The 24,376-nt window shown below is 38.5% G+C and overlaps 1 protein-coding gene across 4 annotated transcripts; it reads left to right on the plus strand.

The window, feature by feature from the left end:
• The first annotated feature begins 283 nt into the window (after nt 1-283).
• rell2 (RELT like 2) lies at nt 284-21,604 on the plus strand. 4 transcript variants are annotated; one of them, XM_088009299.1, is made up of 7 exons: nt 284-560; nt 13,228-13,276; nt 15,345-15,548; nt 17,013-17,075; nt 17,516-17,579; nt 18,680-18,856; nt 18,947-21,604. In XM_088009299.1, the coding sequence occupies exons 3-7, from the start codon at nt 15,359-15,361 to the stop codon at nt 20,646-20,648; spliced, it is 2,196 nt and encodes a 731-aa protein (XP_087865425.1). In that variant the 5' UTR covers nt 284-560; nt 13,228-13,276; nt 15,345-15,358; the 3' UTR covers nt 20,649-21,604. The 4 variants fall into 4 exon arrangements, with proteins under 4 accessions (XP_087865425.1, XP_087865424.1, XP_087865426.1 ...); XM_088009298.1 differs by lacking the exon at nt 284-560 and having other exon boundaries at nt 13,125-13,276; nt 15,290-15,548; XM_088009300.1 differs by lacking the exons at nt 284-560; nt 13,228-13,276 and adding an exon at nt 15,647-16,820 and having other exon boundaries at nt 15,444-15,548.
• The last annotated feature ends 2,772 nt before the right edge of the window (nt 21,605-24,376 follow it).

The following is a 24,376-nucleotide window of genomic DNA, read 5'->3' on the forward strand; positions in this document are numbered from 1 at the left end:
TTAGGTTACTGTTAGGATGCGAAGTTCACAAGCAATGAAACCATAAGTGACATTGACTTTACAGTACTAAGAATCCCAGCTGTTGGTTCATCTTCTAATAAGAATAATTAGAAAAATGACCCATCTTTACAATGTTGTCCTCGGGACAACAGGAGGGCTAGGAAACAATGAGGTATCACATTCCAAAGATTCTCAGATATTATTTTAATAAACCAACATGGGAATGTCTCTGATGCATGAACCAATCAATTACTTTCTGTTTTCCACGCAGGAACGGAGCCCTAAGCAGCTGAGGGGAGGGAGCAGTCTATTTATAAAAGCCCAGACCGCAGCAGAGCTGAAGCGAAGCTGCAGCCTGGCCGACTCTGTCTGGATCCGCAGGTCTGCAGCGAGAGCAGCCCGGAGAACACATCCAGATGCCTCCCCGCTTCCTGCCCTCCTGTTCTCCCCAGCAGACGCACAGCCGCGGCTCCCTGCCTCCGCGCAAGCAGAGGCTGCATGCATGGGCAGCATCCCTGCAGCGGAGAGGAGGGGAGCGGCCAGTCCGGCCTGAGTGACAGGTAAGCAGCTCCGTCTCTGTCCTGATAAACTGGTTCATCAACTCATTAACCTTCAGAGCCTGGGCCGCGGTATCACCGGCTCATAGCCCCTGGGGTCGAGTGAACCAGGCGCCGGGCGGGGTGATGATGCGGGGAAAAGGTGATGGTGTACGGCTGGAAGGATGCCTATGGATGCCTAACAAGGAAGTAAACCCCGCTAGAGCGATCGCAGCCCGGGCTTTGGCGCTCTGCAGCTTGTGCTTATTTTATTATCTAATACCAAAGTCATTACAGGACAGACTGACCTGACTGGTAGATTCGGCTTTGGTTATATCTGATCATCTCACTCAGGGCAAATATCATGTTAAGATTATTTGCTTCTGGCTGACATAATGTTAACGGCTGTTCGAAGAACCTCATAACAAGTACTCATCGTTGTCAGAAAAATGAACAGTTTACAGAACAGTTTGTTTCCAACAGAAGAACAGACAGCAGCTGACAGCAAACCTGCCAAATGAAAGCTAATCATGCATTAGATTATTACTAAATCATCATTTTTAATCAAGTTAACTGGAGGGTCTGAAATTAATCACATTTTAATGAAAAATTAAAATAGGCTATTAACAAAATAATCTACATTTTCAATTCAAAAAGCCTATTTGCTGCTAAATTATTGAATAAATAGACATATGAGCTCCAGAACAAAAATATTTGTTTTTCTTAATTTGTTATTTTTCAGCCATCAGATTGATGCAAAGTGCTATTCAGGATTCTGGTGTTTCTTGGAGGCCCTGATCATCCCTGGAACCTCTTCAGAAATGTGGACTGTGGACGCTGACATGTTTAACATTCAGATGATATTTTAGGCTTGATAGCTTCGTTGAAAGGCTAACTCCTTTTAGCACAGCTTGATTACAACAATAGTCTTTTCCAGCATTACATCAGGTTGTTTTTCAAAGCAAAAATGAACACTCAGTGGGCCAAGAGAACCAGCTTCCTCATCCCTTCACTCCTGTTACAGGATGTTGTTTGTGTGTCAGATTTGCAGGCCTGCCAGAAACACAAAAATACGAAGGTTCCAACTGGAACTATTGTATGTATTAAGAGAAATGTGATTAATAGCAATAAAATATTTGATGTAATAATTATTATACATCAAAGTCAAGGTTAAGCAACAATATGTTTTTCTTCTTCTGCACAATGAGAGCAACACCGTGCTGTACATTACATAAAAATAAGAGGAAATGAGTACAAAAATGTTGGGTTTGTGGCAAAAGAGACTCCATAACTCACAGCAGATCTGTGGAACTTCATCAGGAAAAGGAATGTCTCCTTTCTCCTGGGTTGGTGTCTTGGACTGAAAGCAGCATTGTGCTGTGCTCTTTGGTGATTTGTTTAAAGGTGTAAGACGTCATTAATCCCAGAACTAAAGCAAAACGCATAAGTATGTAAAAATGAAATGATAAAAAAATTTGACTAATAAACTGCAGATATACAATTAAAATGAAAACACATCATCTTAATTACAAAAACTCAACTAAATCCCAAACTAACAAAAAGTGTTTAGTTCCCCTTATAAAACATTGATGGTTTGTGCTCCTGTCTGCTCTTCAGGAAGAAGAAGAAGGTTGTTCCACAGGTCAGGGCTGTGATATGAGAATACTGACTCACTGTTGGGTTTGTTATTAAAATGTCTCTTTCAGAAAACCTGATAGATCAGGATGCTTTGTACAGTAAACACAAATCGCATAACTGTATAGGACTGAAATAATGGATGACTGTGAAGGTCGTTGGATGCTGTAACCAGCGCAGAGACTTCAAAACAGGACAAATATGACCTCTGTTTTCCTTGCTGAATTCTGGATTAGCTGCAGAGAGCTGAAACAACTCCAATTTAATCATTTTGTCTTCTTCGTTTAGATTTGCCCTCAGTTACTGTGAATCTGATCTGTTGGCCACAAAAGTGTGTTGCTAAGAGTAGACGTTAAACTCAGTGTCGTTCAGATGACAAAATATAGTGATGTGGATGGAGGAAGGGTGGTGTGGGAGGGGGAAGTGGAGCTGCAGTGGCAGAGTTCATAGACTTCCCACAGGAAGTCAAGTCAAATATTTATCAGATGGTACTGGTATTACTGCTGTTGATCGCAGGCTGTAGTGTCTCTCACGCAAGCTTTTCCAACAGTTTGACAAGACTTTCATCTGCCGGTTCCTGCAGAGACAATGATGCTGCAAAAATAAAAATGATCTTTCATAAAATGCTGTATGAGCAAAAGGCATTAAAGAGCAATTTGCACGATTTAACTAAGAATTATAACTAATGAATTCAAAGGGAAAGTACAGGGTTCCTTTATGTACATATAACCGCTGAAACATTCATTTGTACCTCTCTCCATTAACCTGATAAAGGTGGTGGGCCGGTAGGTGGCCCCACCGACTAGCAGGACCTGGACAAAGTAACAGGAGGCCTAGACAGTGATCATGAGTAGCATGTAGAGCACATATGTCAGAGTCAAGGCCCGCGGGCCACATCCGGCCCGCGAGAAGTTTTTTTGCGGCCCCTGGGATGATCTTGATTTATTATTAGAACCGGCCCGCAGACCGCAGCAAGCCGGCACAACGTCTGAAAAAAAATATCTTCCTTATTTGAACTGTAAGTAGTTCTTTAAATGTTCTGTGAGATGATGTACTTACCCATGTATCCATAACAACCGGAACTTTCAATATCCACCAAGTTATTGCCGAAATATACCGTCTATTAAACGAGTGCCCCCCGGATTAATTACATTCTCTGCAGCTGCAGCTGCGAAGTTACCGTATTAACCCGATACTTGCTGGAAAGTGCAACGTCTCCCCTTTCAGAAACCGTTGGAATTTTTCCACTTAGCGCTACGTGTGGCGGAATTACGGTACTGCAAATTTAGATGTGTCGCCGGCGACACATCTAAATTTGCAGTACCGTAATTCGCCGGCGACACATCTAAATGCCTTGACTCTGACATATGTGGATTAATAGATTTTTGCACTTTATTTTATTGTATTTCAATCCAATTATATTTTAAAAATATTTCAGTTGTGTCTGTTGAAAATTAAAGATTACTGACAGAGCCATAAGAAAATATTGCTTTATTTATCTGATCATATTGGAATATATTTGTTAGGTTTTCAGTAGGTTCAATTAGGTTCACTAGACTATATGCGTCATTTAAAAAAATTTCAATGAACATTCGATCAGTCCGGCCCTCGGCTTGTAGCTAAATTTTTTATTTGGCCCTCCGTCCATTTGACTTTGACACCCCTGATGTAGAGGATGTATTGTATGTGAATGTGAATGGAAATGGTTATGGGGAAGTACTGCCGATCTGACACTTGTGATTTTATGTATTTTTTGCTTTTATATATTTATTTACGGCTATTGTCCTCTTTGGACATGCTGATTGTTGTACTGCAGTTTTTGCCCCTGCTTCCTAGACAAATTTTCCTATGGGAGAATAATAAATGATCTTATTTTATTTGCCTGAAGATGAAATGTTGCCTTGGCGGTCGCCACAAGGCCGGAGCAGCACTGAGCTGTGAGGGCAGGTTGAGGCTGCTTTCAGCTTTAATATGTAATTGAAGTTGAACTCTTGTTATTGTAACCAGCCAGTCTGGAGGATACAACCTTCAGTAAGATACACATTCAGCCAGCTAACAGTCAGGTATCTGCCAACATCCAGTGACAGCAGTCAATGGTTACATACATTTTCCAGTTTTTACTTTACTTCATCTCTCAAAATAACAACCCAATGCCATAGATAACATTTATTGCAATAATCAAAATGTTACATCATTTTTACAGATATATAAATACATTTTCTATTTGAATGCATTCTTTTGGATTATGTTATCGTTTTTGTTGATTTTTTCCATGAATGTATAATGTTTACACATTATACATTCATGGAAATGTGCTGTATATGAAACTCATAGGCTCATATCAGATACCTTGTATTACTTTTGTTGGATTTGTATGATTATAAATACTATTCAAATATTTGAAAATTATATTACAGTACATCTTTTTAGGAACAGAATGAAGAGAACAAATTAAACCATACAGTTATCAGTTCCTACCGGCCCACCTATAAACATCCATCCACTGTAGGATGTTTGTTTATTTCATTATATAAGCTACATTAATACACTAATACTTCAGATTGAGATATTTAAAAATACACAAAAAGTGAAAGAATAAAACATTTATTTATTATACTGGGAACACTGGCCACAGGCTTCAGTCTCCTGGTCACACTGGGAGAACTCAATGACTTCTGAGACGTCCTGGTTCACAGGCTGAAGCCAAGGATAAAAGAGAAATTATCCAAAAGTGTAATAGAAAATACATACGATATGTTTTGTATATGTTTCTTTCACATTCATAAAAAGACATTTTCAGCATGTTGGGCTCTGACTCGTAGCATCTTTATAGCTAAATACCGACATGGTGAAGCTGAGCTGGAAACAGACTGAAGAACAGCAGCTCCAGCTCTGATCCTGACTGATCTTTCCTCACTTAACCCTCTGGTTTCTAATGAACTTCTCCTCTAACAGTGGTTTTTCATCACCTCTCTCTCATTAGAAAACAGTATGAAAACATTAGCTGCTGCGCTAACAATCAGCGGTTATTTCGGGCCAATTTAGCTACATAGGAAATATTTTTTGGTTGTTTAAAAGCGAATTTCTGGCTGGAAAGTCAAGTAATTCTGATCTTTCATCCTTACCTGGGGAAGGTAATCCTAATGAATCCAGTTTGTTTTGTAAAACGGTTGAAACAAGTCCTCACAGCACAGGACTTAAGGAGCTCCGATCACTCTGCTGCCACATACAAGATGGCGGACGCAGTTACGTACGGCTCAGCGCTCCATGAGGCGTCTACGTATTGATGTCTATGGTTGTTGTTGTGCTATTAGATAGCTGCTGGCTAACGACTTTGCTAGCAAAGCTAGATAACTAAAAAGCTTTTTCCACTATCGTTAATGGTAGCAGTCATTCTTCAGTATTCTTTCCGGGGCCGCGTTTCATTGGCTAATGCCCATTTCACGTCACAGCGAGTCTGTTTTTTTTGGTTTAAACTTTTTTTTTGATTGAGTCTCTTTTTTTGTGGTTGAAACTTTTTCTGAGTTTTTGGTTGAATTCGTTTTCTTGCTTATACAACTTTATTTGGGGAAGCTTACATGAACATTCTGGGCGGGGCTTAAGGACGAGCGATGTAAGATGTGTTCCGATTGGTTAGCGCTGACTAAAGTGGATGACTCCCTGAGATCTCAGAACACTGTCCCGAACTGCAGGGCTTCGGTGACGGGACACAGAATATGAATGGTAAGTAATCTTCACAAAATTACACCGTTTAGCAGCTTCTCAAGTGTCCACCCTGTTTCAAAGAAGAAATCTTACACAACTTATGACGACAGTCACATATTTTGTCTGCCGCGATCCCTGGTAGCATATTGTGCTAGCTAATGTTAGCACTAGGTAAAGTTCATAAACTATGCTTGTGTAATATTCGCCTGTCTTTATGTTGAATTCGTTAACCAGCGCACCTCTGTCGAGTGGCATTAAGCGTGGAAAATACCAAATATATCTGGAGGAAATATGTGTTAAAAACTGTTGTGCAATCCTCAGTGTGTGTGTGTGTGTATTAACTAGCATTGAAGCTAAAATGGGAAAACAGCGGATCGTTGCACCAATGTTATTAGCTCTACGTTAATCTGCACCACACGTCAAGTGACTGTGCAGTTGATTTATTTTCCAAGCACATAATCAGTGTTGTCGATGAGGGGAGGCAATGCAACTCTTAAATATATACATTTTCTTCCAGATGTAAAATGTAAAACTAATCTGGTAGGTCACAGGCCGAAGGAGGATATCCACATAATTTCTGTTTTTTATTATTTGGTGGGTGTGTGTCTTGTACTTAGTTTTATTCCGAATTAGATGTAATATGCCTTTTGCCTTCACTGTGGCTGAGAAGGGTCACTTGAATGCATCACTCACAAGTCAGTGTCTACACAGCAAATTCAAAAGTGTAAGTCTTGTATGTTAAAAATACAGTGTTAATTCAACAACATGAGTGTTAGTGAGTGTTAGTTTCTCTAAAGAGTTCCAAAGAGTTAAACAAAAAGCAATCGTGTCCAGTGTTGATTTCTAAATTAACAACACTAACTCAGACTGGAGCTACAGGTAGGGTAGGGCCAGGCTCCTGGCCTGGAGGGGACCCATACAGAAGGAAGAACATGCCTTCAGGGATTAAATTTTTTATTATCATATCTGACAAGAAATGTAAAAGGAGAGCACTCTCCTGTTAAAAATTATGTACCATACCCCAGTATATAGTAGGGTGCCCCATCGTTGACTAATGGTTGCTAAAAACCTTACCAGACTGACTGATTTTAGTGACATAGTGGGTGTAAAATATTGAATAAAATGTTGTGCTACATGACTGGCTTTATTTCCACTCTTATATTTAACTTTATGACACACAAAACTACAAATGAATCGTCCTTATTGTCTCCAGGTGCATTCTGGGTAAAGCTTGTTACCTTCGTCAGTCATTTGGCAACAGATGGCAAACTAGCAAGAGCATTTCTACGGATAACGTTAACATGTTTTGAATTTGTATTGTTTCATCATTAGGGACCAATAGATTGATGTTTCTGTTCTTCTCTTGGTTTGTTGTACTTCATGTCAGATGGATTTCAGAATGACATAGTCGCAATCTCTGGTGATGAAACTTGTTAGCTCCGCTGTTGCGGGCATGTCCATGTTGTAAAGTTAAATTATCATGAGCTTTATTATTTGGGCCCGGTCATTAGCCCCAGCCGACGCCGACTTGTTCTGCTTCTGCGTCACATGTTTGCCTGAGGAGTGGAGGAAGCAGTATGGCATCTTGTCTGGAGCTTATTATAACAAGGTAAGTTCTATGTTAAAATGATCATCCATCCATCCATCCATCCATCCATTTTCTTTACACCCTTGTCCCTTAGTGGGGCCAGGAGGGGTGCTGGTGCCTATCTCCAGCTAACATTCCGGGCGAGAGCCGGGGTACACCCTGGACAGGTCGCCAGTCTGTCGCAGGGCAACACAGAGACACACAACCATGCACACACACACTCACAACTAGGGACAATTTAGAGAAACCAATTGACCTGACAGTCATGTTTTTGACTATTTTTTTATGGAGGCATTATTTTTCCGCAAGAGTATCTATTCATATACATAGTTTGCTTAACGTACGCTTATTTGTTTGGATATCACGGTATATACGACTATTTATTATCTTAACCAATGCTTCTCAATTCCAGTCCTCATGCCCCCCTGCTCTGCATGTTTTAGATGTGCCTCTACTCCAGAACAGCTGATTCAAATGATTGCATGACCTTCAAGTACTACAGAGGCCTGTTAATCACCAAAATATTGAATCCAGGTGTGTGGCAGAAGGGAAACATCTAAAACATGCAGGGCAGGGGGGCGTGAGGACCGGAATTGAGAAACACTGTCTTAACCGAACATTAAAACTGTCAAGAAAATCTGGAGGCCATTTGAGTTAACATTATTTAGCTGCGAGTAGTTTTCTTTAAGGTTTTGGCTGTAGACTGCAAAACGGGGGAGTGGCTGTGCTGGACCATTGGCTTGATCTATGCCACAAGTGTCAAACTCCTGCAATACAGGGCCTGCAACATTTAGATGTGCCGCTGCTGCACCACACCTGAATACAATGTGTGTCATGTTGGTGACACACTAACACATTTGATGACTTCAACACATTTCTTCAGACAGGTTGGCACGACTTTTAATGCTGTCCAATAGTGATGGGTAGATGAGGCATCATGAGGCGTTTTGACTCATAGCAACACTGTATTGATACTGTGTCGATACTGTGTCACTCAATACTGACACCTGCTGGACATTAAAAATTCCTACAGGCAACATAGTGATTTGATGACTTGGTCTATACAATAAAACTTAAGTCTTTGTATTTTATTGAATATTATACGTTGTATTATGTCATATCTTCAGTTACATTTAAAATATATTTGATATACAGTCAATAAAGAATGTGAACATGAACCATAAAGTGAAAATTTAAGTGAATGTGTTTGGAATGAGGATGTGTTTTTCCCACACATTTTTATTAAAAAGTTTTTACAACCTTATGAAATGAAGCCTGTTTTGCTTATTTGACAAATCTTCTGCTGTAGAAAAAAATTAAGTAAACACTACATTTACAGCGAACCCTTGTTTTTCTTAGGGGTTGCGTTCCGAAAATAACCCGTGATAGGCGAAATCCTTTTTTATAGTTATTACACAGCATACATAAATACTCTACATTGAAACCAAAGAACAAAACCTGTTTTCAGGTCAGCGGATGTGCGTGTTCATCAATCGGGCCTTAATCTGATCCGCAGTCGTGGCATTAAAGTGTCTCCTCCAACCTGCCCCAGAGACTCACAGCTGGATCTATGGCAGAGCGATGGAGCTCATCAAGCGAGCCTCTGGTCGGGTTCTGCTGCCTCTGGCCACAGTTTTTTTATTTATTTATTTTTTTTCCAGCAGACATTGAAAGTTTCAGTTTCAATCTCCTGAGTGGCCAATCTGTATTAAACACTGTAACGTTATTGGTACTCAGGTAGCGCGGAGATTGTTTTTACCCATCATATGGTCAGTCAACCAGCGGTCAATCAGGGCGAAGAACACTGTAGGAAAAAAACTGCACAAAAAAATCTGCGAAGCAGCGATACCGTGAAAAGTGAACCGCATTACAGCGAGGGTTCACTGTATATGAAATAATTTATAAAAAGCAACTGTAATTTGTAGAATGGCTGTAGCCTTGAGTTTATCTAGGTGTATCTGAGACTTCAGATCTCATGCCTGTCCTCAAAATGCCTCAGCATTGAAAAGGTGGATTTATTTAAATAAGACAGTTTAGTCAAATATATGTGACACTTAACCTGCAGAACAAAATATGAAAGTAAACTAAATTCAGCTGAATTTGGATTCAGATCAAGTAGAAACTGGAACCGGATGAAACAACAAAAATGAAAACAAATTTATTTTCCAACATAAGATCAAAATGGTCCCACACTGTGGAAACCTTTTGTTTGAAGCTGCTCCATAGATGACATTGTAAAAGATCAAGAATTTGTTTGGCAAATGCTTTTGACAGATTCGCTTCCTTATAAACACAGTTTGGCATCCAGTGTCATTTCGAAACAGTTCCTGTATTGGTCACGTGACTTGCTGAAACCAATACGCCCACTGACACAGGTGTTGGTCTGTGGGCTTGATACATGCGCCGGTGCGTCGGTGTTGCTGGACCCATCACTACTGTCCAATAATTTTCCTATAAGCTGACTAATTTCTTTAGTAATTATTTCTGACTTTTTTATGCTTTATCTTGTAAACCGGGTGGGCAGAGTAATTTGAATGAATATGATGGTGACACACACAGGTGAGTCTGATGAGTTTTGCTCACTTATTTTTAAAATATTGATTTATTATCTTAATGTTTCTGCTATGTTTCCTGTTTTTCCTTCCAGGCTGGAAGTCTTCCTCCTTCATTTTGGTGAAAACAAGAGGAGCACCAAAGACGCTTCACCATCAATGATCGCAAGACCATCCATGGGCGCTTTCAATGAACTTTCAAAGCACACTTCACCTTCAGTGCAAAGTACCATAAATGAATGACCTTTGTTGTATATTGCTGTCAGTGCTGTTTGATGTTTTTGAAATAAAACATACTGCAACTCGTGCTGGTGTTTTTGTAGATTCAAGTGGCATCTAATGTTTTTTAAAATGTATTGGGGATTATTGATGGCCAGTAGTTTCTGGGGGGGAAAAAAGGTTTTAATTGCTCTAGTGGCTCTTATTTGGTAGTAAATTGACAAAAAAAGTTGTTAATGACAGAAGGGGTAGACCGGGAAGCGAACCCACGAGAGCCGCATTGAAAACTAGAGCTTCCATATGTGGGTTGTGCTTAACCCCTGCACCACCACAGTACACTTTGTACGTAGTATTTCAAAACTCATATTTCTATGTTAATATATACTTTACACCTGCGTAAACATGTTCATAGTGTTAACTTCTGACAAAATACATTAGTGTTGAGTAAGTCAACACTGATGTGTTTAATTTCAACTACTGTGAGTGTCGATTCAACTATATCACAAATAACACTTTCAAAAGTGTTATTTCTACACCATCCTAAGTGGACCAATATAGATGCGTTCAAACTGTTGAATTCAACTCTGTAGGTGTTGACTGAACACTTCCAAATTTGCCAAATTTGCTGTGTAACATGTCATGATACATCCAGGACAAAAAAAACATTCTCATGCTTTTGAGAAAAATATTTTTCACTATTTTGACAAAAAGAAGCTTTATGAATCCTAAACTGTGTTTATAGAATCTTTCAAAAATGTAGTCCATGGTTTGTCAGATTCTAACCTTTGTCCAATTAAACTGTGTTTTAATTTGTGATCAGTGTAGAGTTGTCCACACTGGTCACAGTGTTAAAGCTCGGTGAACATTCTGTTCTGAATATCTATTTGCATAATGTCTGAATGATCCAGAGGCATCCAGGCTAACATTTGATTTATGAGTTTAGATGTAAATGAAGACCTAATTAAAAGAGGAGAGTGAGCTGTGATCCTGATTACAGACACATAATCTGAGCTGCACACCCGAATGCTTCTGCTTAGCGTTTCCATGTGAGGCAGGTTGTGTCATCATTGCTGTAGATTTAATGACTTTATCTACAAATGCTGAGGAGACTGTTCCTCTGAAGCCTCAGATATATTTTGTCAGCTCTGTTTCTTCTCAGTTCAGTCACAAAGCCACAGCCAGTTTAGGAGAGTTCAGTTGATCTTGTTGGAAGTCACTGTTCGTGCTGAATAACGGCCACATTTCCTCTTATAGAAACCCAACAAGACAGCTTCCTGTTGTCAGTGCTTTATAGCTCAAACATTCAGTGACATTTTAGTTTTACCTGATGTTTTTTCCATCCACCAGTAAATGGAAATGAAGCATAAATCACCATATAAATCTTTATTTAATAAACTCAAATTGGAGCTGGACACTTTTATGATTTCTGGCATTTTTACATGTTTTACAGACTTTTTTGTGGACCTTATAAATTTTTACAAACCAATTTTAGACCAGGCAATTTTCCTTGGTTTAATATTAGGACTATGTATAAACTTAGCAATGCCTCATAAGAAATAAAGTCAATGTGTAGCTTCTATTGCAATCTACTGCATTCCAAAGTCAATAAAATAATTGTGAACTAGGAATTTGATTTATCTTCAATATGAAGCTAAAACCAAATGCTAATGTTAGCATTGTCAGCAACTAAGAGGTTATCAGTTGCGGTGCCTCAGTGAGAGGTATATAATCGAGTGATGTTTCAATTGTTGAAGATCACATAGAGAAAACATTTCACAACAAAACTGAGTAAGCTATAGCAGGAACAACAGGGGAAGATTGTGACAGTAAAAATGTTAAATCAGTCCTGGCAACGAGAGTCTAGTGAGTGAAGTTACACAAGCAGAATGGAGGGAAGGTAAAGGTCTGACAGCCTGAGAAAACACTGACATACAGTAGGCTGGAAGAGGATAAATGTCACTATTCTATGAAAATGTTTGGGTAAATGAATTATGAAATACTTTGACTATAATTCTGCAGCTTATCTCCTCCAAGCTAACTTCTTGTTTTTTGTTCACATGTCACTTCTATGAAATTGTTCCCACACCCTTGCATAAGAAAAGTATCCTAAAAAAAAATCATCTCTCTCTCTCTCTGTGTGTGTATTTGGGACATTTCTGTGTGAATAAAGCCAATCTGGAGTGAGGTCAGATGTGTTTCTGTGTTGGCTGTATATCCATACAACCAACACAGAAGAGTTTGGACAGGCAGCTTGTCCAAACTCTTACCTGCAGCTAACTGCAGGTAAGAGTCACACAAAAAAATAGGAGTCAGCATTTTACTGTCAAAATATGCTGTAAATATCTCCCTAATATTGAATATTAGCACACATTTTTTAAATGAAGTGACAAACTTTCAGCACATCAGTGAGCAAATGGTCATTATGGAACAAACTTCTGGAGGATGTGGAGAGCTGGTTGCTGATGATATGAGCTATCACTGTTCAGCCACCCTGAGGACATTTCAGAAGGAACAAGTGTAGATAAATGACTGTGCGTGTATATGGGGGTTGTTATTAATACTGATAAGAGGCAGAGAGGACAACAACGATAAGCTCTTGTATGTTGACTCCTTTACGTTGTGAGCACCTTTACTCTACATGTTTATTGTCTATATTTACATATTTGATAATATTTACAGATATTAGGTGTGTGACGCTGTAATAATGTGTCTGAGCAGCAAATAAGAGTGTGTCTTGGTTTAATCTTATTTCAGGACTGTATGAGTTTTGTTCTGTTTATAAAAGACATCTTTTCCAATGATGGCTATTATTTTCTTTCTCTCCTCTCTCTGTCCTTTGCCTCCATATGTGGAGGCAGAGAGAAGGTGTGGCTGAGGGGGAGCCCTGGCTGGTGGGGCACACGGCTTTTTATCTGATGCAAACAGTTGGACTTTCAGCACCGACCAAATCTCACTGGATTTTCTGCTGTCTTCCTTTTGGCATGTTTTCCAGTGACCATGCTGACGTCCTGCGTGTCCACTGCTGACAGGCTGTGAAACCGGTAAGGCTTGTCTGTTTGTTGGCTTATGCAAAAACATGAGGTTAAGGCATTGAGATTCTGCTACTTCTCTTATGTTGGGACTGTGTTCCAGGTGTAATAATTGCTGTATTTGATCAATAACAGATCTAGTCTGACTGTAAACAAATTTTTAGAAATTCTTTCCCCAAGAAAAGTTCCAACAAACCTTATTCTTTATGGAGAAACGTTCTTTTAGAGACAGAGTAAGCTTCTATTAAACTGTTGTGACAAACTATTACCTGGGTATAATGTCAGCTATTTATGTTATTTAGCTTCTGATATGACTATCTCAATACATATTTTCTATGTAGCCTCAAGTTATTTTCACAAACAAGAAACATCAGCTCTAGATAGCACTCCAAGGATCAAAACATTTACATAAGAGGGTTTATAAATGTTAATGGTTTATCTCAGAATTGGCTATATATGTGTATAGAATTTGGTGTGTGGCTGGGATTTATTAAAATAGGTGTGGCTTATGACAACAAATCTACCTGGATGACTGCAGCTACTTTTGGGACTGAAACAACTGGGACTGGAGATAATTACCAAACTTCTACAAATAAGATCAGGTCCGCTGGTTCTATAAAAGGTTATTGAAAGATGAATGTGAATTTGAAATTGAAATAAATCTAGACCAAAACAAGAAAAGTGGAAATAACATCTCAGTTCCACCAGGAGAGTTAGCATTTTTATGTTTTAATAGGCCGTATTGTACATGTTGGATCAAGTACAGTACATCTAAATATTTTGGATCTTTGGTTAGCCCTATTAGGTTGACTTTAAATGTTCTTCCCATTCATACAGTATGCAGGTTTAATTTATGTTTTCATGGAAATACAAATAGGTAAATTATCCCCGTCTTGCTTATATAGTTTATGTAGTAGCTCTCAAATAATTACAGTTTTACTTTCTAATGTGACATCAAACATTTTAAGGTAAAAAGTGAAAATATTATGAAATTTGCATTATGACAAATGTCCAGGTCCTAAATGAAAACTTTCTTGAAGTAATTTGAATCTGGAAACAATATTTTGTTTGTTTTGCTTTTCTAGTAGAAGTCTATCAGCATATATAGACTTCTACTAGAAAAGTCTTCACTTGGTAATATTTGCCACCTCTTTCTTGCAAAACTTTTCCAAATTGCAAGTTGATGTTAAATATATTGAATTGATTCTATTATATTTATGTTGGGCGTAAAACAAGAATAAATGTAGAAATTAGCTCAACCAGTGCACAGTGTAGTAGTTCACTGGTTGGCCCCTAAAAATGTTGCCACCTGAATTTAAGAGCTTCTCATTTCTGAACCAGCCATGTAGGTCAGATCACTGGCATCAAGCAGAGAAAACAACGTAGGAGAAACTGCTAAAATGTGGCTCGGAACCGTCCAACGAAGTCTTAAAAACTGGAGGGAAAGTGGAGAACCATTTACCATTCACCATGAAAAAAGTGTAAAAATTATGTATCATAGTTTCCAGCTAGCTAGCCTGTCGGGCTGCGAGGCCTCAGCCAACTATCCCCCCATCCCATTCGAGTTTTTTTTTCTTCATCTCAAGCTCTTCCCTGCAAAGAGCAGAGTGTGAGACAGGCTGTTTTTTTGCCTCTCCTCCCCCCCTCGTGTTGTTGCGTGATGGATGGTTGTAACTGAAACTGCAATTTCGTTGTCTTTGTGACAATGACAATAAATTCTTCTGATTCTGATTTATATTGTAACATCCTGACAGTTTAAAGTGTGTGTGTGTGTGTGTGTGTGTACACTTTAGAGATCCACTGTAGCTTCATTACACACAGACTGAATGCTTTCCGGCTGTTCTGCAGCTATAATAGCACTTTGTCAGATGAAATGTACAGAATCTTATTTTTAATTCATATATTGATTCTAATAAAAATAAAAATTGTGTTTCAATCATTCGACCTTTATTCTCAGTTTGTATTCAATGGCCATTTCTACAACAATTAACTTTCATCACTATGTTGTTCTTTTACTGACTGCAGCCATGACAGAGCTGAGAGAGGCAACACTGACCTTTGACCTGTGACTCCCTCTCAGGTTTCAGCCACATTATGACTAAATTAGCTGCTTCTGAGGCGGGGGAGCACCCGCCATCCTACATTATTTTTCTGGTGGTCTTCCTCTTCTTCCTGACGGGTCTGCTGGGCTTCCTTATCTGTCATCTGCTGAAGAAGAAGGGCTACCACTGCAGAACCGGAGACCTGGAGGATGAAAAGGAAAAGCTTGGGGAAGATGAAGATGGTAAGTGGAGAAGACAAATGAAGGAATCAGTTTTTAATTTTGTAGTACAGTCAAAAACATGACTGTCAGGTTAATTGGTTTCTCTAAATTGTCCCTAGGTGTGAGTGTGTGTGCATGGTTGTGTGTCCTGTCTGTCTCTGTGTTGCCCTGCGACAGACTGGCAACCTGTCCAGGTTGTCCCCGCCTCTTGCCCGGAACGTTAGCTGGAGATAGACACCAGCAATCCTCCCAACCCCACTAGGAACAAAGGTGTACAGAAAATGAATGGATGGATACACCCTTATTTTCTTTATTGTGTTTACAGATAATAAACACGTCATGTTTTCAACTTCAATTTTTCCAGTATCAAACACTCTATTTACTGAGTGGTGGTTATTTACTTAACCACATTAAGTTACTTTAACAATAAATTCTCCCTAATATGAATCATTTTAGTAGTTTTAGTTGTTGCACCAGGCTTCAGATTTAGTGGCACTGCTGGTGAAAATGTTTCAAAAGCATTGGAATAGATACATTTTAATATGGCACTACCATCAAAAGATTGATTTGTTTAATTTTGACAGATGTAATGACATTTGGCGCTGGAAAATGTAAAAAAAAAAAAAAAAAAAAAAAATCCAAACATTCAGTTTGTGGACACTTTAGTGTTGAAAGCTAAATGTCTGTTTGGGACTCTGAATAATTCTTATAGAATAATTAACTTTTTTGTGAGTGTCGAGAAAAATCTACTTATGAAAGACTTCTGTTGTTTAGCAGAGGTAAGACTATGATATTACACACATACTGATTTTGTTTACTTGCAATATTAAAAAAAGCAGCAGAAGAGGAATATGTGTTAAATATACATGGTCTCTGTGCTGAGGGCCTGGATGTGATTTTGTCCACAGAGCTAATATTTATTCCTAAATATGAAATCTTTTCCACACTGAACAAATTGACTAAAATTAAGAGTTAGATGTTTCCATATTATTTGGTTGGATGTTCTTCCACTGTAATAAATGTTTTAAATATTTCAGACGTCATTGCATATGCACCAGCCCGGTCAGTAAGTGTAGAAGATGCCATGCTATGAGAGCAGCGTAATGACATTTCCAGTGTTCTGAGTGCAGCTGGTTCTGAATCTGTTTATTTCTCATCTTGTTTTTTTCTTGTTTTTTTTCTCCATCTCACTCATAAAACCTCCTGAGTACACAAACTCTCAGCATAAAACCTGGCAGTCTTTGAAGAGTCCTCTCAAACACAAACATACATTGCTCTGATGCTCCTGCACATGTAAGAAAATTTTTTCTACACATGTAAACAAACACATACACTCACCCAAACACTCAAAAACCTAATCAGTACTTTAAGGATATTTTGCATAGACTGCACTCTCCAAAATGACTCCCTCAGGCAGTGGTTTTATTTTTAGGTGACTGAAAGGATTGTTGTTTTTATTTGTATTTCTTTCTTTGCTGTTTTCAGATGAGAATGACGAGAACCAGGACACCGTGGAGCAGATTCTTAAATGCATCATGGAAAATGAAGGTAACAAGTTTGAATGTTGTTAAATTCAATTTATTATTCCGTGCTATGATGCTAGTGTTGGGTGTATGGGCGACTGTGCCTCTGTGGAAAGAGTAGTCATCTTGTGATCGGAAGGTTGTAGGTTTGATTCCAGCTTCCTCCTGCCACATGTCAATGTGCCCTTGAGCAAGACACTTAACCCCAAATTGCATATCGGTGTATAAATGTGTAAGCGTTTGTGAGTGCGAATGGGTGAATGTGACTCTAGTGTAAAGTGCTTTGAGTGGTCAAAAATTATTGGAAAAGTGTTATATAAGTTTAGTCCATTTACCATTTGTTGATTTATTTCAAATGGCTCTTTTCTGATCAGATGTATATATCCCATTACAGTTTGTGCGATTTTCCAGAACTTGTCAGAAAAGTTGTTTAAGTCAGTGGATTTGTGATCTTGTCTCCTGCAGCCAACATGGAAGCCTTCAATGAGATGCTGGGAAACCATAACGTCTGCGTGCGCCATGATCCACGGTAAGCTCACACACAAACCCACCACTGAGCACATGGCAGCAGATTTTCTTTAAAATTACAATGAAGAAATTTTCAAATTCATTTAATTGTGATAGTTTAAGATCTGCTAATGGCACAATAGCACACTAGAGAACAAATTATGATAATAGAACTGTGAATAAGCTTCAAATACAGTAGAACGGTTCAACATAGGGGACAGAACTATTTAGCTTTAAACATAACAAAAATCACAGAAAATCAAATAATCACTGTTTCAACTTCATATTTAAGAGAAAAAAGCTCTGATTTACAGTTATATGTTAGATTGTTAGTTATTTTTACCATAATTAGCGCAGTTAGCATTGCTACTCGTAAACATCATTCCCTGTCAAGTAGGTTGACTGAGATTTAACCAATATTTCCAGCCTGGTCCATGACAGATAGATTTGATTCTTCTGAAGGAAACCAGGAGCAGCTTTGCTGTTGTTCGTTCTTGTATCATCGGCCAAAGTGGCAGCTTTAGCCGATGATACAAGTAGTTTTGTCAAACTTCTTGCACTCCATGTGCTCAGTTTTTGAAGACCACACTGATTCTGAAAATTGTGTTCTTCACTCAGTAGCAACTTGAACACCAAAGACATACTGTTAGCATGATCTGCTACAGCTTAGATACCAGACCATTCCCAGTCAAGCATTAAATCAGATAATTCTTGTCACCAGCCGTGTTCTCACTGTATGTTTCTGCCAAGAAATTCACAAAGGAACCATCTTCATCAATTCTTTCAAATTGTCTGGAATACATGAAATAATAAAAAAACATAAACTTCTGTAAGGTGTGATAGGATAGAGTAGATATCTGATTGACCTTGTGATTACATCCAAAAGGTGAAAACCTAACTAGGTTTTTTCCAAACAAGGACCAAGGTTCCAGGTTTGTATAACAAACTGAAGTCTAACAGCATCACTGCTTTTCTTGCCTATCTTTGTACAAATGCATATATTGGATCTTTGTCTTTGCTGTCCATAACAGTCTCAGGCATTTGGAGTATTTTAGGCTAAACTCTCATGAAAACAAGTAATTCTGAAATTGCACACCAATAATCTTGCATGTTGACATCCAGGTTGCGTAAGGAGTCCATTGGTGGCATTCCTCCCCATCTCCATACAGTCCACTCAGGGACCGACCTCAACTCCTGCCTCCTCTGCGCCCAGGTCAAAGCGAAGAGGGGCCACAGACAAAGCAGGACACCCCGCTTCAAACAACGACCTGGAGAGCAGACCGTCTTCTCTGTTGGAAGGTAGGAACACAGACTTTAGCCATTTTGTCAAGTTCAACGCATGACGAGCTGTAAAGTGAAACATTGTTCTCTCTGTCATTATCTCCTCAGATTCCGGGTGACACACTCTGATAAGAAGCTCCAGGGAAGTCCTAACCTATTGGCTGTTTTGGGGGACCAGCTGTACCAGTCCCAAGATAGTGAGGAGAGAAAGGAGGATGGGTACAATCTGAAGAATATGTTTAAGGAAGTCCAACTCCCTCCAGATGGTGCCAATGGTGTTGCTGCAAATGTGGGGAAAAGGAAGAAGAGTGTGACCATATTTGGGCTGAGGCGGGGCAGTGATCCTTTAGGTTTGAGAGTAAAAGAGAGGGTAGGTAGAGACACTGGGGGGATTAGATTTGCTGTTGAGCAGCCACCTGTTGTGATGGAGGAACCTGTCCAGGCAGAGAGTGTAGAGGCTAATCCGGAGCGTGGTACTAAAGCTGCTGCCAAGCTGAATACTGAGCCTGCATCAGCTCAACGTGAAGGCATAACTTCTATTCTCAAAAAATTCTCCAACTCTAACTCTGGTTCCCAGGAAAGTTCCAGGCTTGGCCTACAAGGAAAGATGGCCGCAGGAACCTCTGCCCCTTCCTCCCTGCCTGTTTCACCTGGGAAATCTGTAGATGTCTACAATAAGATAGTAAAGATTGAAGATCCTGGACCACTACAGACCTCAACCCCCATTGACATCATACCTGCACCAATTCCAGGTTTCACCTCTGCTATGCCCACTGGTCAGTCCCATTTGAACAAAGACTTTACGACTGCCAGAGTTTCCTCTGACCCATGTTCCAGTCCAGATCCAGAACCAGCTGCCAGCGGAGGCCTTGCTTTGATAAGTTTGGGTTCATCTCCTGCATCTTCCTTCCAAAACAAGACTTTTTCATCTGTCTTGTCATTAAAAACGCCTACCTCATCCCTGGCAGAGTCACCAAGCCCCAAAAGCAGATTGGAGAGCAGCTTAGCAGAGGCTACCAAGAGCAAACCATTATCACTATCACCACTCGCCCCATGTTATTCTCCAACTGCAGCCTCACCCCATTCAACCCTAAAGTCAGAATGTTTGACTTCTGTAAGATCTGCAACCCATGGAGATTTACATCCAAGTTCATATTCCACGAAGGAACACAAGCTTGAAGGACAGACTGAAGAAAAGATAGAAAAAAAGAGACCTGGAATCCTAAAGACACCCAAACTGTCTTCAGTTGCAGCAGGAGATCCAGCCTCTTTGTCTGAGCAGGTTTTAAAAGACAGACTGGGAAGTTTATCTTTGACGCCCCCCAGCCCGTTGTCCCCATCCTCACTTCAAGGAGGGAGAGTAAGTAGTGTATCAATTGTTAAAGCCAGTCCTGACAGCAAGAGGGAGTTCTCTGTCGTCACTATGGTGAACAAAGAAGAGGCATCCTCATCGGACCAGAGGTTGAAGAGTTTCCAAGATGGATTTAAATCAGAGAGAGAGGAAACAAACCCCACTGTTAGAAAGCAAGAACAGATTTTTATTGGTGAATCTGAGACTCAGAGAAAGGAAACCTCAGTAGTAGAAACCAGATCATATCCAGATCAAGACAAGGATGACATGATGGAGATGGAAGACATTAGAGACTGCAAGGTGACACAGGTGGAAGGAGCTGAAGGGCCGAGAGGGGACACTGACAAGATGTTGGATAACCAATCACTACAGAACCAAGAAGAAAAGTGCCAAGATGATGAAGAGTCTACTGCATTCAGAAACAATCCAACCAGAGAGACAAGCGATACCACAAACTGAACTACACTCAGACAAGTGATAAGATCGATGACAAAATACTATGATGAGCATTCTTTTATTCATTTAACTTCAGATGAATTTTTGGGAAAAGTTTTTTTCCCTTTCTTGCCATAAGAGTGAAACTGACACCAGACCTTCATATTTATATTAATGTAAAAGTTATGGTTTGTTAATATCAGCTTTGTTCTGTCAGTTTACCACTAACCACCATACCACCAATGGGCTGGTGGTCTGGTGTTTGGATATGCATGAACAATGCCACTGGCATTCACCTCCTTACTAACAGTTTAAGAGTTTCACTTAATGCCCTGAAATGTGTCGAAGTCCCTTCCTTTACCAAATAGAGCATTGGTTTATAATCAGTTGGCAAACCACAAACAGTTGTATCTTGGAAGATCTCACACAGTGTCTTATGGGATAGTCACATTCTACTGACTTTCTACCATCAAAGAGATTGGGCCGACTACCAGAGGATTAGAAGACAATGGACTTCTGCAGTGTTACCATTGAACTGAGGGCTGTGAAAACAGACAACAAAAGATTATTCCACTGAGTTTGGTATCCATTAAAGAAATGTAGTTATTCCAATTTGCACAATTTTATTTTCAATGGAAACACAGCTACTTGACAGCAGAGGTCTTAAGTGAAGTCCCAAGTAAAGACATTCAGGTGCAAAGTCAAGATCAAGAGTTAAGTTCATGTTCTAAGTTCTTAGTTTTTCCATTCTTACTAAGTCATTTTAGCAAATATGTCATTCAGTTTCAGAGTAATAAGATTTGACTACCTAACAACTACCTAAAAAAGGTAATGCCAAAGTAAGCAAATTTAAACAAATTAGTTAAAAATGGAAATGTATTTACTTTAAGGCTGATGTTACTCCAGAGTGTCAGCATGCACATGCATGTTTATGTATAAATTAAATAAAATCTAAATGCAATAAAAGATGTCTCCCAAAATATAGTTTTAGTTACTCATCTAATTTGTAAAGTAATAATTTGTGTCTTGTTTGCGTGTATGAGGATGAAGACTGAGAGGAAGGAAGAAACCCAACACTTATATAAAGTCAAAGACATTAACAGAAATGCTGTTGAATGAATCAAAGTGCAGTTAATATCTGTTTATGTCTGTCTTCATATTGTCCATTATATATTGCACTAAATACGGTTTATATATATATATATATATATATATATATATATATATATATATATATATATATATATATATATATATATATATATATAATAGTGGAAAATCATTTTCTGTTTCCATATTTAAAAACTTTGTTCTCAGTTCTGAATAAGAAATGTTAAAAATTTAAGGTACACATTACATCATAATGATCGAGACAAAGTGTGGGAAGTACATAAATGAGTCTCGAACTTCTAAACTAAAGGGACAGGAAGTGCTTTTCTTTTGTTTCAGCCGGGCGTGTCTTTGTAGTGTTACGACAAGTGATCATTATTGTCATTATTATGACTAACATGCACAGATAGTTCTGAGCCATTAACAGACATCAGCAGTTTTCCAGAGATCTGAATGTTTATTATTATTATTATTATTATTATTATTATTATTATTATTATTTTAATTTCTTCAGAATATTACAAAGATGTCATCAGTTGCAGAATCTGACACAGGGTTACTTCATTACAAAAAACCTCACCTCAAACAAAGAAATATTCTCCCTAACTATGCTACAATCCTGCTTAAGTAGACAGAGACCCTACCACTGATTAAATTCAGTGGGAAAGTCAGACAAACAGCGGTGAAAATTCTTTAACATTCACCACCTTAGCTCTCATCTTCAACCCATTCAGATGGATGATTATCGAATTTCCTCCAGGTCAGACGTTTTGTTTAGTGCTGAGCTGCCAATTAATGGATGTAATACAAACTACACCAATAAAATGAACATATAAACAATTACCAAAGGTTTTTTCCCCTCTTTTTTCTTTTCTGTAACAGCAACAATCTATGTAGAAGGTATACATTCAACCACTCCAGTTCCACTACAAAATCATTTGATTTTACATTAAAAATAATTACAAATATTTTGTACAAAGCACTTAAAATATTTTAAAAACTACGCATGCATAACTGCCATTAAATGTAGATTGTGCCTTTGCTAAAGAAATGTACTGTTATGGGATATCGTTTGTAAAGTTTGGTCAAGAATTAACAACAATAACTTCAGCTATTTTAGCCAACCATAAGAAGCATTGTTTTCAAAGTCATATTTTTACCATATTGTTCATTCGTTTATAAATATCAAATGATATATTTAATTAGCAAGCTAAATGTTTACTTGTAAATATTTTTTTTAGCCATGTAAATGTTTTATTTAAAGTAACATGTTTAGCTAAACATTTAATTAGCAGCAACATATGCAAACTAAATATTTAGTTTGCTATTTAGTACTAAGCTAATTATTTAATTAGAAAGCCAAATTTGTAGTTAGCAAGGTAAATACTTTACTTGAAGCTAAATACTTAGTTTGAAGCTAAATATCTAGCTTGAAACTGTGATGTTTATAAAATAATAAATAACATAGTGAAAATCTGAGTTTGAAAAACAAACCCTGATTTCTTTTCTGTCATGACAGGCTAAATTACGGTGGCCGGCAGGTGCAAATGCGCAGCAACAGAGAAAAATGCAAACAAAAAAAGAGACGCAAACAAATGAAATGCAGCAAACGAGAAGAGATGACGCAAACAAAAAGCAAATAAAATGCAGCAAACAAAAAAAGAGACGCAAACAAAAAGCAAATGAAGCAAACAAAAAAGAGACGCAAACATTTTTATTGGCAAATGAAGCAAACATAAAAAGAGACGCAAACAAAAAGCAAATGAAGCGAACAAAAAAGAGACGCAAACAAAATGACACGCAAACAAAAAAGACTACAACCACAAATGAAATGCAGCAAACAAAAGAAAAGATGCAAACAAAAAGTGCTGAAAACGGAAGTGCTCCAGACCACTAGAGGGAGTCGAACAAAAACAGCTGTGTCCAAATTTAGGGTCTGCATTCTTTAAAACGGGTGTTCAGAAAAGCAGCAGTGGCGGCAAAATTATTTGTGCTGTGTTGAACTTAAAATTACACAAAATTATTTTTTTTACAAAGTTTTTAGGCGAGAATGTAGATGCATAGATCTGAAATATCTGCTGAGTTCAACAGTAAATCATTTAATTACAATATTGCTCGGACGTTTTCGGAGATGTCTGCTCCCGCTGCATTAACAGCCAGTTCCCCTCGCCAGTTGTCAGCTGGCCGGGCGCTCCAGGTTTGGTACACCGAGAGAGAACCCATGTCTCCCGGCAAATCGTTTTAAAAACTCCCGCTAGTTTTCCCCTATGAGCGGAGGTGAAACACAGACATTAAGTCTGATAATAGCTGTAAATATTTTTTGTTCACTAAAGTATTTCATTTATTCCTGAGCAAATGGGTTTCACTGATTAAAGTTAAGCCTTCAAACATAATAGTTTTATTTAACTGTAATGTCTTACTCCCTGAGATATGGAGAGTATTTGAAAATGAATAATTTGCGTACATCCCTTGCTAAACATGTTTAAACATTTTAGAATCAGACAGATTTTTTTTTTTTTACTATGGAACAGCCTTTATTACAAAAGGTGAGGAATAATACAGAAATGAAGAGTAAAAAAACAAACTTCGAGTCCGTTTTTTTTCCTTCACCGCTCTGTGCTTCAAGTTGTCACGGTTGGTAA

Source organism: Poecilia mexicana, unplaced genomic scaffold (assembly GCF_051168715.1).
Source record: "Poecilia mexicana isolate PSO_F unplaced genomic scaffold, ASM5116871v1 scaffold_10, whole genome shotgun sequence".
NCBI lineage: Eukaryota > Metazoa > Chordata > Actinopteri > Cyprinodontiformes > Poeciliidae > Poecilia > Poecilia mexicana.